The sequence below is a fragment of the Heptranchias perlo genome, chromosome 13 (assembly GCF_035084215.1).
Source record: "Heptranchias perlo isolate sHepPer1 chromosome 13, sHepPer1.hap1, whole genome shotgun sequence".
NCBI classification, from domain to species: Eukaryota; Metazoa; Chordata; class Chondrichthyes; order Hexanchiformes; family Hexanchidae; genus Heptranchias; species Heptranchias perlo.
In genome coordinates this window covers 27,502,279-27,520,748 of record NC_090337.1, presented here as the reverse complement: position 1 = coordinate 27,520,748, position 18,470 = coordinate 27,502,279, and the positions used below count along the sequence as shown (strand labels likewise).

General features: G+C 41.9%; 1 protein-coding gene across 1 annotated transcript in view; it reads left to right on the top strand.

Moving 5' to 3' along the window:
• Positions 1-9,887: 9,887 nt before the first annotated feature.
• mccc1 (methylcrotonyl-CoA carboxylase subunit) overlaps positions 9,888-18,470 on the top strand; it is a 45,828-nt gene continuing 37,245 nt past the window's right edge. The window contains exons 1-2 of the mRNA XM_067995219.1: positions 9,888-10,164; positions 14,499-14,542. Of these exons, the coding sequence (XP_067851320.1) occupies positions 10,106-10,164; positions 14,499-14,542 (103 nt within the window). The 5' untranslated portion in view covers positions 9,888-10,105. The remainder of the gene's footprint in view (positions 10,165-14,498; positions 14,543-18,470) is intronic.

Genomic DNA, 18,470 nt, shown 5'->3' with positions numbered 1-18,470 from the left:
CAAAATAAATGTTTTTTTCAAAAAATTGATGCAAAAGATACAAATGAAAAGCAGTACTGCTGATTTGTGGGAACAGCACTAAAAAGATGTTTAAAGGATAATTAAAAATAAAATAATTCCTCTCCTGTGGCCTAGTTGTCAGGTATCAAACAAACCTATCACAGGCAAATAATTTGCGTCCATCCCCACTGTAATTACATAAATAAATCTGTGGACACAGCATGATCTGTGTATGTAGCAGTGTATTACATTGAATGGACAGCACAGAAACAGGCCATTCAGCCCACCAGGTCCATGCTAGTGCTTATGCTCCACACGAACCTCCTCCCACCCTTCTTCTAATCCCATCAACATGTCCTTCTATTCCTTTCTCCCTCGTATGTTTATCCAGCTTCCCTTTAAATGCATCTATGATTAGTCGTTTCAACTACTCCTTGTGGTAGCAGGTTCCACATTCTAACAGTTCTCTGGATAAAGAAGTTTCTCCTGAATTCCCTATTGGATTTATTAGTGACTATCATATTTATGGCCCCTGGTTCTGATCTCCCCCACAAGTGGAAACATCTACTCTACATCTACTCTATCAAACCCTTCCATAATCTTAAAGACCTCTATCAGGTCACCTCTCAGCTAGAAAAAAGAGCCCCAGCCTGTTCAGTCTTTCCTGATAGATATAACCTCTCAGTTCTGATATCATCCTAGTAAATCTTTTTTGCACCTTCTCCAGTGCCTCTATATTCTTTTTATAATATGGAGACCATAACAGTTCACAATACTCCAAGTGTGATCTAACCAAGGTTCTATACAAGTTTAACATACCTTCCCTACTCTTCAATTCTATCCCTCTAGAAACGTACCCTGATGCTTTGTTTGCTTTTTTTATGGCTTTATTAACCTGCATCGTTACTTTTAGTGTATTTTTGCCCTCAGATCCCTCTTAATTTCCAAGGAGTAAGTGGCCTCCTTATTCTTCCTACCAAAATGTAATACCCCGCACTTATCTATATTGAAATTCATTTGCCATTTACGCACCCATTCTGCAAGTTTATTAATGTCTTCCTGTATTTTGTCGCTGTCCTCCTCAGTATTAACTATACCCCCCTGTTTGGTGTCATCTGCAAATTTTGAAATTGTACTTCCGATTCCTGAGTCCAAATTGTTTATGTAAATAGTGAACAACAATGGTCCCAGCACTGATCCTTGTGGAACACCACTTCCTACCTTTTGCCAGTCTGAGTAACTACCTTTAACCCCTACTTTCTGTTTTCTGTTTTGTAGCCAGCTTGCTATCCATTCTACTACTTGTCCCCTGACTTCACATGCTCTGACCTTATGAGTCGACTATGGCCTTATCGAAGGCCTTTTGAAAATCCAAATATATTACATCTTCTGTAATACCCTTAGCTACCCATTCGGTTATTTCTTCAAAGAATTCAATAAGGTTAGTCAAGCATGACCTTCCCTTTTGAAATCCATGCTTACTATTCTTTATTATATTTTCGGTTTCTAGATGTTTTTCTATTACATCTTTGAGTAAGGATTCCATTATCTTTCTGAAAAACGTTAAGCTAATTGGTCTATAGTTCCTTGGACTGGCTCTATCACCCTTTTTAAATATAGGAATAACATTAGCTGTCCGCCAGTCCTCTGGCACTATTCCCTTTTCTAATGAATTTTTATATATATGTAATAGTGCCTCTGCTATCTCTTCCCTTACTTCTTTATTAGTTCACAGTGTGTCATTACTGGCTTGTGTGTTCTTGCTTTTTAGTGGGATATATGTTTCCCAGACTCTATTGATCACCATTTTAAATGTTTCCCACTGCTGTTCTCTTTGTTTGTCAGTAAATTTTTCCAGTTTATTTTCCTTAATTCCATTTTCATCCTCTTAAAATCAGCTTTTTTCCAATTTATTACTTTCGCCTTTGTCTTACTTATATCCTTCTCAATCTTTATCTTAAACTTTATTATGTTGTGATCGCTATTGCCTAGATGTTCCCATATGCTTACTTCCCTTATCTGTTCTGGTTCATTTCACATTACTAGCAGCAGTGCTTCCACTTTTGTTGGCCTTTTTACATACTGGATAACAAAAGAGTCCTGCGCACATTGTAAAAACTCCATTCCCTATATCCCTTTACCTACTTCTTCTTGCCAGTTTATTTGGGGGTAATTAAAATCTCCCATGATTATTAATCTATGTTCTTTACTCATTTCACAAATCTGCTTACATCTTTCTTCCTCCATCTCCTTTCCACTATTAGGTGGTCTGTAATATGCCGCTATTAGCGTGATCAGTTTCTTATCTTTCATTTCAATCCATATGGATTCTGTTTCTATCCTTTTGTTAGTTATGTACCTTTTTTCTACTGCCATTGTGTTATCCCTAATTAGTACAGATGCTCCACCCCTCCTCCTTCCTTCCCTATCCTTTCTGATTATGTTATAACCTGCAATATTTAGTTGCCAATCCTGTTCTTTATGTAGCCATGTTTCAGCTATTCCTACTATATCTGGTTCTTCACTATGGGTTATTGCATTCAGTTCCCCCGTTTTATTTTGGACGCTGTGTACATTGCTGTACAGGCAGTTTAATTCATCCTTAATAGTTGTTCCTTTTACTTTATTTTTAATAGTCCTTTTATACTTCTGTTTTACAACTGTATTTGTTCCTTGACTGTTTATGTTATCTTTATTCCTTATCCTAGTCTGACCTTTACACTCATCTCCTGTTTCTTTTATCTTTAGGCTTTTGTTATTGCTACCAGTTCCCTCCCCCATCTTGCTAGTTTATAGCCTTATCCACCGCCATTGTTATCCTTTCTGCTAGTACTCTGGTCGCATTCTGGTTCAGCTGGAGCCCATCCCAGTGATACAGCTCTTTCCTGTCCCAGTACTGGTGCCAGTGTCCCATGAAATGGAACCCCTCCTTCCCACACCCTCTCTTTTAGCCACGCATTCACCTTTCTGATCTGCCTATCTCTATTCAAATTAACACGTGGCTTGAGTAGTAATCCTGAGATTATCACCCTTGAGGTCCTGTTTTTTGATTTAGTTCCTAGCTTCTGATATTCTCTTCGTAAGACCTCCTCCTTGTTCTTCCTTTTGTCATTGGTGCAGACATGGACCACAACAACTGCATTATCCCCCTCCCTTTCCAAATTCCTCTCCAGTTGCTCTGACATGTCCTTTACCCTTGCACCAGGTACCTTCGTGGCTGCAGAGGACGCTATCTAGCCCCCTGATTATAGAATCCCCTGTGACTACAACCTTCCTATCCAGCTACTTCCCGTCCTTGCACTGCCTCATGCCCCACGGTGCCATGGTTAGCATTCTGGGCATCCTCCCTGCAACCTTCATCCTTATCTTCACAAGTATCAGGTACCTCATACCTGTTGGATAGGACCAGTGTCCGCGGGACCTCCTTCCCTACCTCTCCTAGGTTCCCACTACCTTGCTGACTAACAATCATGCTCTCCCCTTCCTGCACCTGTGCTTTTCTCTGAGGTGTGACTGTACTCTGGAGAAAACTATCTAGATATACCTCCCCCTCCCTTATGTGTCGGAGTGTCTCTAACTCGCACTCCAGCTGAAAGTGCCGGAGTGTCTCAAGTCAGAGACATTTACTGCAGATGTGGCAATCTGGGACTGTCTCGCTGACCAAAACTCCCACATATTACAGTCCTGACACACAGCCTATACTGTCATTTCTAGTTTTTATTTATTTATTATCAGTAGTTTAATTGTAGGACTATAGAATCACTTGAGATCTAGATGATATTTAGTAAATGGATTTAGCTTGATTTTGATATAATTAGTAATTATTTAGTCTTTTTTTATTTTACGTTTTTTTTATTTTAAAAGTTGATAGATTAGTTTATAGTCCCTTGGTTTAATTCACTTAATACTTCCTTCCCCCTCTGCACCTAATTCCCACACTCACCAAATTCCCAGTCCTCACTCTGTTCGCAATTCACTCCTAGAATTTCAGTCTCTGTCCTTACGAACCTCTGTGCTCAAGCTCAGTGTAGTTACATAATTGTGAGTGGCTCATACATCACAGTTACAGGTATTTCTGGTATTGAGCTGAAACTGCAGTACTTCAAGTAAATGTTGGACAAATGTCATCACTGGAAGTGGTTCAGTTCTTTATTCTCTGTTCTGGTTTTAGGAGGTGCGTGTAATTTTTTTTAATAGTCAGCAATTTTTTTCAATTTGGCAATACTCAAAGTGTGTAACAGGAAGCACTGAGATGATTCCTAGTGTAGTTAAGCCTGTGGTGATGCTCACTTAGTTGCCTCCCTGTAATTAACCTGCCATCAGAGTTTCATGTACCTGTTGTTCAGGCATGCAAAATTGAAACATTCACGTTGTTGTCATGTGCACCCAGCCAGAGCTACCAAAAACATCACCTGTAGAACACAGTAAATATTAGCAATGCCTTGTTCCACTTGAATGGCAACACGTGTTTGCAAAGAATCAGGTTGTTAATGGCTGATTAGCAAAATAACTGAATCTGTTTGAATGCCCCAGTAAAATTACATTTTCAAACTAATTAAACAATGAAAAAGATTGAATGATCCTACATCTCAAGACACACCCACCACATGTAACACTAACACAATTCTTCCATTTTTGTTATTTTTGCTCAACACACGCAATGGCAGACAGGTCATTCACTACTCTATCAATGATGCACATGAATTATGCACTTGGATATGTGTAACAGCAATCTCGATTGATCTGCCTTCTATTTCACCTCTGGTTTCTAGCTTTCCTGACTGCAATCCTGAGATCAGAGGCTCACCATGTAGAGAATCTTGGTAGCCGGCCTCACTTTCCAACCAGACTCGATTTAAAGATCTGAACCTTTAACGTTAGACTAAAACAAAGCTCATCATACTCTTATCCCACTGTATTGAGCTCCCCACCGCCTAGCCACACATATGTTCTTAAAAACTCATGATTGTACAGAAAAAGAAGACAACATAGATTCCCACCTCCAAAAAAAAGAAAACCACTCACGTTTGCCAGAGAGTAGGGTGCACCTAAAAGGTATGATCAATACAAAAAAGTTACACAAGTACATCTGTGCCTTCAGTGTCACTGTAATTAATCACAAATATTCAATGAATATCAATGATAATGGGAAAAATAATAAAGGATGCACTCCAGAAGTTATTTAAAATTGTAGAGAAATGCTTACTTAAAATCTAGTATCAGCTTGGGTCAGTGGTAGTGCTCTTGCTTCTGCATCAGAAGGTTGTTGGTTCAAGCTCCAATTCAAGACTTGAGCACATAATCTATGTTTTTTTTTTCTATTCGTTCATGGGATGTGGGCGTCGCTGACGAGGCCAGCATTTATTGCCCATCCCTAATTGCCCTCGAGAAGGTGGTGGTGAGCCGCCTTCTTGAACTGCTGCAGTCCGTGTGGTGACGGTTCTCCCACAGTGCTGTTAGGAAGGGAGTTCCAGGATTTTGACCCAGCGACGATGAAGGAACGGCGATATATTTCCAAGTCGGGATGGTGTGTGACTTGGAGGGGAACGTGCAGGTGGTGTTGTTCCCATGCGCCTGCTGCTCTTGTCCTTCTATGTGGACTCAAGTGTAACACTGAAGGAGTGCTGTATAGTCGGAGGTGCCATCTTTCAGATGAGATATTAAGCTGAGGCTCTATCTGCCTGCTCAAGTGGATGTAAAAGATCATGTGGTAGTATTTGTAATGACCAGGATAGTTCTTCCAGTGTCCTGGCCATCATTCATCCCTCAACCACTATCACCAAAACAAATTATCTGGTCATTTACTGTTTCTCATTTGCTGTTTGGCTGCCATGTTTGCCTACATAACAACAGTGCCTACACTTCAAAAGTAATTAATTGGCTGTGAAATGCCGTGAGACCTCCTGAGGAGGTGAAAAGTGCTATATTAATGCAAGGTCCTTCTAATCAAATGCTTATTGTCTTTATTAATGTATGTTTTCTGGTTTCAGTAATGTCTGACATTACTCAGAAAAGAACAATTTTTGCCCTCGTGTTTCTCCCAGTTAATCCTCAAATGGTATTAACAATCAAATCAAGTATGGTTGTGATCAGGTGCAATGCAGGCCGCATTTATGTTGCCCTAACTTCATACCTGAATGCTGATTCCACTTCTGCTTCATTTCTATCACATTTTGTATCATAGTTTTCTTAAATAAATATATTTTCCTAATTTTACTGAAAAAGCATAAGGTGAGAAAAATTAACGAACAGCATAAAATATACCTTCATGACAAACTAGTGTCAATCCATGGAATGGAATTATATTTGATAGTACTCAGGCTAATTGAACTTTCCCCTTTCAATAATCTGCAGGGAAAGATATTTAATTTCTCTGGGATGAACTTATATTCCAGTAGCAGAGATGAATGCAAGATCACAAGATAGATGCAGGTGAGGGGTGTCATTTGGCATTTGTATTTAATCCCTCTGGCATAAAAGACCCAAATTCCCCACATCATGTTATCCAACTGACTCAACGGAGTCTACGGTTTTTGCCTCTATTACCTTTCCCAGGAGGCCATTCCAAGTGTTGACCATTCTTCGTGTGAAAAAGTTCATTCTGATATTTATCCGAAATTTTCTTTTCATCAGTTTTGACTTGTGCCCCCTATGTTCTACAATCCTGGCATACCTTGAAGTAGTGCTCTTGATTAAACTTATCTATGCCATTTAATATTTTGTATACTTCTATCAGATTCCCTCTCTGTTGCTTCCTTTCAAGGTTAAAAAAACTCCAGTCTTTCCGCATAGCTCAAGCCTTTGATGCTAGTGATTAGCTTTGTGGCTCTTCTCTGCATTGCCTCCATGCCTTAAATGTTTCTCTTAAGTCTTGCTGTCCAAAACCGAACACAATATTCATAAAGTGTTGTCAAATCAGGATACTGTACAGTTTTGATATAACACTTTCAACAGGCCTGACAGTATAATGAAGCATTTTATATGCTTTGTTTATTACTGTTCCGCAGTGATTTGACGTATTAACTGCCAAATCTACTATCAACCCCAGATCCCTTTCTGTTTCATTTCACCAATTTCCAGACCATCCATAATACTTGTCCCAGTGTTTAATCCTTTCTCTCTTTCTATTCCAGTAATTGTGTTTATAATATTACTGGTTGGAGGAGAAATGGATAGTGTTAAGCATGTAACAATGCTGCTGTGTGATAAGTAGCCATATTAGTACTTCTTTCAGTCAAAAGCTAACATGCTATTTGGTTTAATCTACAGTTCAACTGACAGCAGCCTATTTTCTCCTCACAGGAATGTCAGCAATCTCGGTCTAACATTAGCACCGAAATATCACGTGGTTCTGAAAGATCGTGACAGTGGCTGAAGATAAAGTACACCTGATGTTATCTGGTGAAGTTGTTTATGCTGTCAGGAGTTGCACTTCACATTCCACTGCACCTGAGCAATAGATACTACAAATACTTTGCAAGCTGTAAGATTCATGTAATAAATGTAACTTTAAACAATTTTTCAATATTCTTTTTACATGTTAAAATATTGAAGGAGAACTGTATTCTTGTAAGGAAGAACTGAGAGACATGAAGACGTGTACAGTTACCACCCCCCCTCCCTTGGATTACAGAACAACTCAAATATACAGAAGATAAATGATTTGAAAATAGTACTGTGAGCTTGCCAAACATTTTATTACATAACTTTTTGGTTTCCGTAAGAATTTTCTGGTATATTTTCCAGCTATGGTGTAGGAGGCATTACAGAACACATAGTAGCACTGACAAAATATTGGTGTACACAAACATAATTTTCTACAATGTTTATAATGTAAATTTCCACATTTTATTGATTTTTACACATATACCTTCAAAAATAATTGAAAACATTAACACTATCATCTGAAATATTTTATTTTTGTATATGAAATTACATGCACAGAAATATTCTGTCTGCTAAATTCAATGGGTGTATTTTTTGGCAATAGAAGTCAATAAATGCTTGAGAATGTTGAGTTTTTTTGGAAAAATTATAGTAAAAATTGTACTGCTTCCATTCTCACTGTAACCCAAGCCTGACCTGTACCAAACTGAGAGATTGCACAAAGGACAGTGGGCTCGATGATTGGGGCACTTCATCCTAAACTCAGCTCAACACCAAAATTTCTAAACCACTTCCTGGTCTTGGATTCAATAATGAGATGTTTTCATAGAATGATATATATTACAGCTCCAGATGAGACCAAAGCCCCCATCCCTCAGTCTCCATCCCCAGTCTCCCACTCTTCCCCAAGCCCCCATCCACTGACGCCCATTCCCGATCCCAAGTCTGCCGTTACACTCTCCACCTGCCCTGATCCCCAGTCCCCAACTTTCTCCCCCCCAAGCTCGAATCCCATGCCACATATTCCCTGTCACCCTAGTCCCGCACCTCTCCCTACTCTGTCTCTCTCTATCCCGACTTGACTCCCATCTCCCTCCCCATTCCAGCAGGTCCTGTGTCCGGTCACCTTTAAACGGGGGCCGGCTCTCACCCAGGGGGCGATGACATCACGGAGTGAGGAGTGGTGGGGGAGGGGCTGCTGCAGCGGGAAATTTACATTGCGAAGATCATGCCCCATTCTGGGAGACTCCCCGCCCCCCGCCCCGGGCAATCTGGTAGGGCTGGCAATCCTACACCCCTGTGAAGCACCTTGGGATATTTTTCTACATTAAAGGCACTATATAAATGTAATTGTTGTTGTTGAAACACCAAAAGCAACAGTTTGAAAGCTTCAACCCCTCTTCTCAAACACCTAAAATCAGCTAAAACTAAAGCAAAATACTGTGGATGCCGGAAATCAGCAATAAAAACAGTAAATGCTGGAAACTCTTAGCAGGTTAGGCAGCATTTGTGGAGAGAGAAACAGAATTACCGTTTCAGGTCAATGACCTTTCATCAGAACTGGAACCTTTAATTGGAACTGAAGGAGAGGATTGGGCATCGTCTGTGCCCAATCCTCTCCTTCACAGGTTAGTAAGTATTGCTCCAAACTGCATTGAAGACAGGGCACTCCCAAAACACGACTGTTATCTACCCTGTCTGTTTTGAACAAAGGTCATGCTACTCGGTCGGTGTGTTTCCATCTGTAGTGAGTGGGTGCTAGGACCCGGTGTGTTTCTATCTGTAGCGAGTGGGTGCTAGGACCCGGTGTGTTTCTATCTGTAGCGAGTGGGTGCTAGGACCCGGTGAGTTTCTATCTGTAGGGAGTGGGTGCTAGGACCCGGTGTGTTTCTATCTGTAGCGAGTGGGTGCTAGGACCCGGTGAGTTTCTATCTCTGGTGAGTGGGTGCTAGGACCCAGTGAGTTTCTATCTGTAGTGAGTGGGTGCTCGGACCCGGTGAGTTTCTATCTCTGGTGAGTGGGTGCTAGGACCCGGTGAGTTTCTATCTGTAGGGAGCGGGTGCTCGGACCCGGTGAGTTTCTATCTCTGGTGAGTGGGTGCTAGGACCCAGTGAGTTTCTATCTGTAGTGAGTGGGTGCTCGGACCCGGTGAGTTTCTATCTCTGGTGAGTGGGTGCTAGGACCCGGTGAGTTTCTATCTGTAGGGAGCGGGTGCTCGGACCCGGTGAGTTTCTATCTGCAGGCAGCGGGTGCTAGGACCCGGTGAGTTTCTATCTGTAGTGAGTGGGTGCTCGGACCCGGTGAGTTTCTATCTCTGGTGAGTGGGTGCTAGGACCCGGTGAGTTTCTATCTGTAGGGAGCGGGTGCTAGGACCCGGTGAGTTTCTCGCGGAGAATCTCTTAATCTGATTGGCTGCACTGTTTCGTCCCCTTGTATTTCTACTCCAAGGTGATTGGTTACGTCACAATGACGAAGCTACGGGTCGGCGGGAGGGCGCGAGTGGAATGAGATTTTTTTTAACATCACTGGGGGTGTGGGAACAGAAAAGAAGCGGTGGAGTCCCAGGAAATTCAAGTCTCGGTTTAAAAAAAATCAGCCGTCGACGCGCGTAATATCATAAAGCAGAGCCATTTGATTTCAAATATTTTGAATTTAGCGATTCTGATTGTGCGTCCGCCCCCCGCCTCCCACCCCCCACTTTCCCAGACAGGTTTCAAGTATGGCGGCGGCGTTGGTGAGTGAGCGGGGACTGCACTGGGTGAGGAGAAGCCTGAAACAGTGAGTGTTGTAACCAGGACTTTGGGAGGGGGAATGGTGCCGGGATCCACGTTCGAAATTCTAGAGTCAAAGTTCCAAATTCTAGAGTCAAAGTTCCAAATTCTAGAGTCAAAGTTCCAAATTCTAGATTCTAAGTACCAGATTTCAGATTCTAAGTTCCAGATTTCAGGTTCCTGGTTCCAGATTTCAGGTTCCAAATTCTAGATTCTAAGTTCCAGATTTCAGGTTCCTGGTTCCAGATTTCAGGTTCCAAATTCTAGATTCTAAGTTCCAGATTTCAGGTTCCTGGTTCCAGATTTCAGGTTCCAAATTCCAAATTCTAGATTCTAAGTTCCAGATTTCAGATTCCTGGTTCCAGATTTCAGATTCCTGGTTCCAGATTTCAGATTCCAGGTCCCATGTTCACTGATTGTGACCAGTTGCCCTGCAGCCACCGGTTTCGCACCATGCCCTCCACATGCATTCACACTCCAGCTCTGATTTACATCGAAGGTACAGTTATAGCGTAAATGCACTGCATCCGATCTGACATCGGACTAGAGGAACGGGACTCTCTGGAGGAGGTGGTCTCACTCCACTTGGCTTCAGAGTCAGTTTGGGCCTGATTTACATCTCACAGGTTTAGCGTTGGTGATAAGTCAAAACAACTTTGCATGACGTTGAAGCTGTAGTGGGAACTCATCGCGGAGCCAGTGGACAGCACCAAGTGACACTACCCTCACTTTCAATACCCCCTGATGAGGGGGAAATGAAAAGTTTTAACCAGGCGTGTGCAGAACTCTGCTCACTGGCCTCTGAATGCCAGTGAAACTTCAACTGTTGGAAAACTGTTAGTGAGGCAGCCGGCGGTTCTCTAATGGTGCATTTGCACTAATATTAGAATGAAAGTTTAAAAAGTTGACTTTCCACCAGTTGCAGTTTTGCTGTGATCTGCAAAAAAACCAGAGTGGTGTGAAGCTACCTCCTCCAGATGATTTCTCACCCCATGCAAAATGCCAGATTAAGAAAAGAACTTATATTTATATGGTGCTTTGTATGACCTTGGGATGCCTCAAAGCACTTATCATAGTAGGTACAACATGGGAGGAGGCCATTTGGCCCATCGTGCCTGTGCCGGCTCTTTGAAAGAGCTATCCAATTTGTTCCATTCCCCTGCTCTTTCCCCATAGTCTTGTGATTTTTTTCCCCTTGAAGTATTTATCTAATTCCCTTTTGAAAGTTACTGTTGAATCTGCTTCCACCACCCTTTCAGGCAGTGCATTCCAGATCATAATAACACGCTACATAAAAAAATGTTTCCTCATCTCACCTCTGGTTGTTTTGCCAATCACCTGGTTACCTCCCCCTCTGCCACTGGAAACAGTTTTTCCCTATTTACTCTATCAAAACCCTTCATGATCTTGAACACCTCTATCAAATCTTCCCTTAACCTTCTCTGGTCTAAGGAGAAGAACCCCAGCTTCTCCAGTCTCTCCACATAACTGAAGTGCTTCAACGCTGATACCATTCTAGTAAATTTCTTCTGCACCCTCTCTAAGGTCTTGACATCCTTCCTAAAGTGTGGTGCCCAGAATTGGACACAATACTCCAGTTGAGGCCTAACCAGTGTTTTATAAAGGTTCAGTATAACTTCCTAACTTTTGTACTCTCTGCCTCTATTAATAAAGCCCAGGATCCCGTATGCTTTTTTAACAGCCTTCTCACCTTGTCCTGCCACCTTCAAAAATTTGTGTGTGTGCACCCCAGGTCCCCCTGTTCCTGCACCCTCTTTAAAATTGTACCATTTAGTTTATATTAGCTGTCCTCATTCTTCCTACCAAAATGCATCACTTCACACTTCTCGGCATTAAATTTCATCTGCCATGTGTCTGCCCATTTCACCAGTCTGTCTAGGTCCTCCTGAAGTCTGTTGCTATCCTCCACATTATTTTCTACATTTCCAAGTTTTGTGTCATTTGCAAACTTTGAAATTATATCCTCTATACCCAAGTCCAAGTCATTAATATATATTAAAAAGAGCAGTCGTCCTAATACTGACCCCTCGGAAACTGTATACTTCCCTCCAGTCTGAAAAACAACCATTCACCACTACTCTCTGCTTTCTGTCCCTTAGCCAATTTTGTATCCACGCTGCCGCTGTCCCTTTAATCCCATGGGCTTTAATTTTGCTAACAAGACCATTATATGTTACTTTATCAAATGCCTTTTGAAAGTCCATACGCACATCAACCGCACTACCCTCATCAACCTGCTCTGTTACTTCATCAAAGAACTCAATCAAGTTAGTCAAACATGATTTTCCTTTAACAAATCCATGCTGACTTTCATTTATTAGCCCATACTTTTCCAAGCGTCAATTAATTTTGTCTCGGATTATTGTCTCTAAAAGTTTCCCCGTCACTAATGTTGGGCTGACTGGCCTGTAATTGTCGGGTTTATCCCTGTCCCCTTTTTTGAACAGGAGTGTAACATTTGCAGTCTTCCAGCATCATACCCATATCCAAGGAGGATTAGAAGATTGTGGCTAGAGCCTCCGCAATTTCCATCCTTACCTCCCTCAGCCAACAAAATACTTTTGAAGTGTAGTCATTGTTGTAATGTAGGGAAAAGTGACAGCAAATTTGCACAAAGCAAGCTCCCACAAACAGCAATTAAATAAATCACCAGATAATCTGTTTTTGATTCTGTTGGTTGAGATAAATGTTGACACGGACACTGGGAGAATTCCCTTGCTTTCTTTGAATAGTGCCATGGGGTCTTTTACGTTCACCTAATAGGGCATATGGAATCTTGGTTTAACATCTCATCATAACATTATCATCATATTACATCAGCACCTCTGACAGTGCAGCACTCCCTCAGTTTTGCACTGAAGTGTTAGCCTGATATATACTCAAGTCTCTGAAGTGAGCCAAAGCTGCTCTGTTCAGGAAGGTTATTTATGTGGACTCCCTCTCACAAATTAGCTCAAACAGTGGTGTGTATAAATTACAGTAAGTATGTTTTATGTTGCCTGTCAGCTGGTAGACCTGCTGTGTATTGGTTAGTTTTCAGCCCTGTGACTTTCTAAAGCATATTGTATAAGATTTCTTCAAACACCTATCTGAAATGAAGTTTGTAGCATGTTGTGTTGAAATCTAAATAGGGTTATAAATGCAGAATCTTTAATAATAGTATGGTAACTCTAGATTTAGAGTACTAGAAAGTAGCTTTTAAATTAAGTAAATTAGTCAAATGGATTCGTATTTGTGAAGGTGAAAGCACGTGAAAAGGCACTCCAATGAAAGTCACTGTTACTATACCCTTAATATAACAGGACTCCATATAAATGAATAGGGTGACATTTTGTTTTTCTAAAATAGAATGCCATACAACACTTAAATGCAGACTGTCATTTGTGCTCATAAAGTGGAGATGACCGTATTTTATTCAGCGCTGGGCTCTGATGATATTTCCTTTTTACATGAATGAAGAGTAGTGACATTGAAGAACCAGCTGTGAGTATGGGGTCTGTTCTTTAATTACCCAAGCCTTGTCCTGTCGGTAGCATAAGTTCGAAAGACAATTCTGGAGTACAAAGATGCAGTAATGTTATTTTGACCCTTCACCTGTTCAGGATTAGAGTTCATATATAGTAGTTATCCTATGTAGATTGGGGATAATTTAACGTTGAAATCTAACTTTCCCCCTCACTTTTGAAACCAAATTATACCAGAGTTATAGGCCTTTTCTCTGAAAATGAGTGTCATTTTTTTTTGTTGGCTTTGTGTAATATTAATACTTTACAACAAGAACAAGAAGAACATTTATATAGCGCCTTTAACATAGTAAAACGTCCCAAGGCGCTTCACAGGAGCGTTATCCATCAAAGTTTGACACCGAGCCACATAAGGAGATGTTAGGACAGGTGACCAAAAGCTTGGTCAAAGAGGTAGGCTTTAAGGAGCATCTTAAAGGAGGAAAGAGAGGTGGAGAGGCTTTGGGAGGGAATTCCAGAGCTTAGGGCCTAGGCAGCTGAAGGCACAATTAAGAACAAACATGATGGTAGACAGATTCAAGAAAGTAAAGATTTTCTGGGAAGTTTGGTTTAAAGTGACTGCTTGTATGAAGATCCTGCTTTCAAATTTGTTCGAACTATATTTAATATACACCGATTGTAAGTTCAATCTCTCGCCATCATTTTTATGCTCTTGAACTAGTTGCTCAATGAGTAGTACTGCTGCAATCCTAAAATCTTTCTAAATAAAGGTTTCTGGTTTGCATGGCCTTTTAAGAAAATAAGTAATATTTGTATTGTTTCTAGTTTATTAATTTTTTTTCTTTAAACTTCACAGGCAATGGTTTCGTGCACTGACTTTTGTAAGAAATGCTTCATCAGGTACTGTTTTTTGTAAATTGTGTTAGTTATCTATGCTGGCTTCACTGATGCCTTGTGCCAATTTGTAACCATTCTGTAGTTTACATCTGTCCTCCTGGTTAGATACACTAATGTGTTAGGGAAGCAGTCATTCCGTTTGGAACATCGACATCCAGGATTTGTAAACAAGGAGCAGTGTCAGTGCACTAGTCTACAATATAGTAAATGATTATTGTGTTAAGGAGAGGTGTTACTATAGTTGATGGACTTTTTAATAATGTTTAAATGCTTTATAAGTATTACAAACAATATTGAATAGGATAATGCACTTCTGCTTACAGAAGGAAGTCTCTTCAGGGGCAAACATATTTAGTAAGTCCCTTGTGAAAACCTGACAGCCATGTACTCACTTGGCAGGTGTCTACATCCTTTTCAAGCTTGCTTGCTGATCTAAAGCTATCAATCTGCTGGTATCCATAATAGCAGTTTGAAGTTTGATTTTAAAGGAATGCTTCATTTCACAGCATTTTCACAAAATTTCTCTTATTAGAGTACATCCCTTTTGAAAAAAAAATCTGTAGTACATATTTTGTCTAAAAATGCATTTTCTGTTGCTTAGCCTTCTGATTAGAGTTGCCACATCTGTACAGTTTCTGATGCTGCGAGACTGAGATGGGATGCATCAGTATCTAACTTGAGCTCTCAACACTCTTGCGACTCAGTGCGATCAATATACCATCTATCCACCATTTAAAGATCAAGAGCTTTCAAAGTTGTTTGTATAGATCATATAATGCTGGTATAATCGGAAGGTAGAAAATGTAACCCCGCTATTCAAGAAAGGAGGGAGAGAGAAAACAGGGAACTATAGGCCAGTTAGCCTGACATCAGCTGTCGGGAAAATGCTAGAATCTATTATTAAGGACGTAGCAACAGGGCTTTTAGAAAATCGTAATATGATTAGGCAGTCAACACGGTTTTATGAAAGGGAAATCGTGTTTGACAAATCTATTAGAGTTTTTTGAGGGCGTAACTATCAGGGTAGTTAAGGGGGAACCAGTGGATGGTAGTACATTTGGATTTTCAAAAGGCATTCGATAAGTTGCCACACAAGAGGTTGTTACACAAAATTAGGGCTCATGGCAGGAGATCCCAGCGCCGTGTCATGTTCCTCTTGTGAGATGTGGGAATTCAGGGATCCTTCCTGTATCCCTGATTCCTTCACCTGCGGGAAGTGTGTCCAGCTGCAGCTATTGTTTGACCGCTTGACGGCTCTGGAGCTGCGGATGGACTCACTTTGGAGCATCCGCGATGCTGAGAAAGTCGTGGATAGCACGTTCAGTGAGTTGGTCACACCGCAGATAAAAATTACTGAGGGAGATAGTGAATGGGTGACCAACAGACAGAGGAAGAGTAGGAAGGCAGTGCAGGGGTCCCCTGCGGTCATCTCCCTCCAAAACAGGTATACCGTTTTGGATACTGTTGGGGGAGATGGCTCACCAGGGGAAGGTGGCAGTGGCCAGGTTCATGGCACCGTGGCTGGCTCTGCTGCACAGGAGGGCAGGAAAAAGAGTGGCAGAGCTATAGTGATAGGGGACTCGATTGTAAGGGGAATAGACAGGCGTTTCTGCAGACGCAACCGAGACTCCAGGATGGTATGTTGCCTCCCTGGTGCAAGGGTCAAGGATGTCTCGGAGCGGCTGCAGGACATTCTGGAGGGGGAGGGTGAACAGCCAGTTGTCGTGGTGCATATAGGCACCAACGATATAGGTAAAAAACAGGATGAGGTCCTACAAGCTGAATTTAGGGAGTTAGGAGTTAAACTAAAGAGTAGGACCTCAAAGGTAGTAATCTCAGGATTGCTACCAGTGCCACGGGCTAGTCAGAGTAGGAATGACAGGATAGCTAAGATGAATACGTGGCTTGAGAGATGGTGCAAGAGGGAGGGATTCAAATTCCTGGGCCATTGGAACCGGTTCTGGGGGAGGTGGGACCAGTACAAATTGGACAGTCTGCATCTGGGCAGGACTGGAACCAATGTCCTAGGGGGAGTGTTTGCCAGTGCTGTTGGGGAGGGTTTAAACTAATGTGGCAGGGGGATGGGAACCGATGCAGGAAGTCAGTGGGAAATAAAGTGGTGACAGAAACAAAAGGCAGTAAGGGAGAGTGTACAGAACATGACCGGACAGATGGTCTGAGAAAGCAGGGCAAAGACCAAGGGAAGTCTAGATTAAACTGCATTTATTTCAATGCAAGAAGTCTGATGGGCAAGGCAGATGAACTCAGGGCATGGATGGGTACATGGGACTGGGATGTTATAGCTATTACTGAAACATGGCTAAGGGAGGGGCAGGACTGGCAGCTCAATGTTCCAGGGTACAGATGCTATAGGAAAGATAGAGCAGGAGGTAAGAGAGGAGGGGGAGTTGCGTTCTTGATTAGGGAGAACATCACGGCAGTAGTGAGAGGGGATATATCCGAGGGTTCGCCCACTGAGTCTATATGGGTAGAACTGAAAAATAAGAAGGGAGAGATCACTTTGATAGGATTGTACTACAGACCCCCAAATAGTCAACGGGAAATTGAGGAGCAAATATGTAAGGAGATTACAGACAGCTGCAAGAAAAATAGGGTGGTAATAGTAGGGGACTTTAACTTTCCCAACATTGACTGGGACAGCCATAGCATTAGGGGCTTGGATGGAGAGAAATTTGTTGAGTGTATTCAGGAGGAATTTCTCATTCAGTATGTGGATGGCCCGACTAGAGAGGGGGCAAAACTTGACCTCCTCTTGGGAAATAAGGAAGGGCAGGTGACAGAAGTGTTAGTGAGGGATCACTTTGGGACCAGTGATCATAATTCCATTAGTTTTAAGATAGCTATGGAGAAGGATAGGTCTGGCCCAAAAGTTAAAATTCTAAATTGGGGAAAGGCCAATTTTCATGGTATTAGACAGGAACTTTCAGAAGTTGATTGGGAGAGTCTGTTGGCAGGCAAAGGGACGTCTGGTAAGTGGGAGGCTTTCAAAAGTGTGTTAACCAGGGTTCAGGGTAAGCACATTCCTTATAAAGTGAAGGGCAAGGCTGGTAGAAGTAGGGAACCTTGGATGACTCGGGAGATTGAGGCACTAGTCAAAAATAAGAAGGAGGCATATGACATGCATAGGCAGCTGGGATCAAGTGGATCCCTTGAAGAGTATAGAGATTGCCGGAGTAGAGTTAAGAGAGAAATCAGGAGGGCAAAAAGGGGATATGAGATTGCTTTGGCAGATCAGGCAAAGGTGAATCCAAAGAGCTTCTACAAATACATAAAGGGCAAAAGGGTAACTAGGGAGAGAGTAGGGCCTCTTAAGGATCAACAAGGTCATCTATGTGCGGAACCACAAGAGATGGGTGAGATCCTGAATGAATATTTCACATCGGTATTTACGGTTGAGAAAGGCATGGATGTTAGGGAACTTGGGGAAATAAATAGTGATGTCTTGAGGAGTGTACATATTACAGAGAGGGAGGTGCTGGAAGTCTTAACGCGCATCAAGGTAGATAAATCTCCGGGACCTGATGAAATGTATCCCAGGACGTTATGGGAGGTTAGGGAGGAAATTGCGGGTCCCCTAGCAGAGATATTTGAATCATCCACCGCTACAGGTGAGGTGCCTGAAGATTGGAGGGTAGCAAATGTTGTGCCTTTGTTTAAGAAGGGCGGCAAGGAAAAGCCTGGGAATTACAGACCAGTGAGCCTGACATCTGTAGTGGGTAAGTTGTTAGAGGGTATTCTGAGGGACAGGATCTACAGGCATTTGGAGAGGCAGGGACTAATTAGGAACAGTCAGCATGGTTTTGTGAGAGGAAAATCATGTCTCACGAATTTGATTGAGTTTTTTGAAGGGGTAACCAAGAAGATAGATGAGGGCTGTGCAGTAGACGTGGTCTACATGGACTTCAGCAAA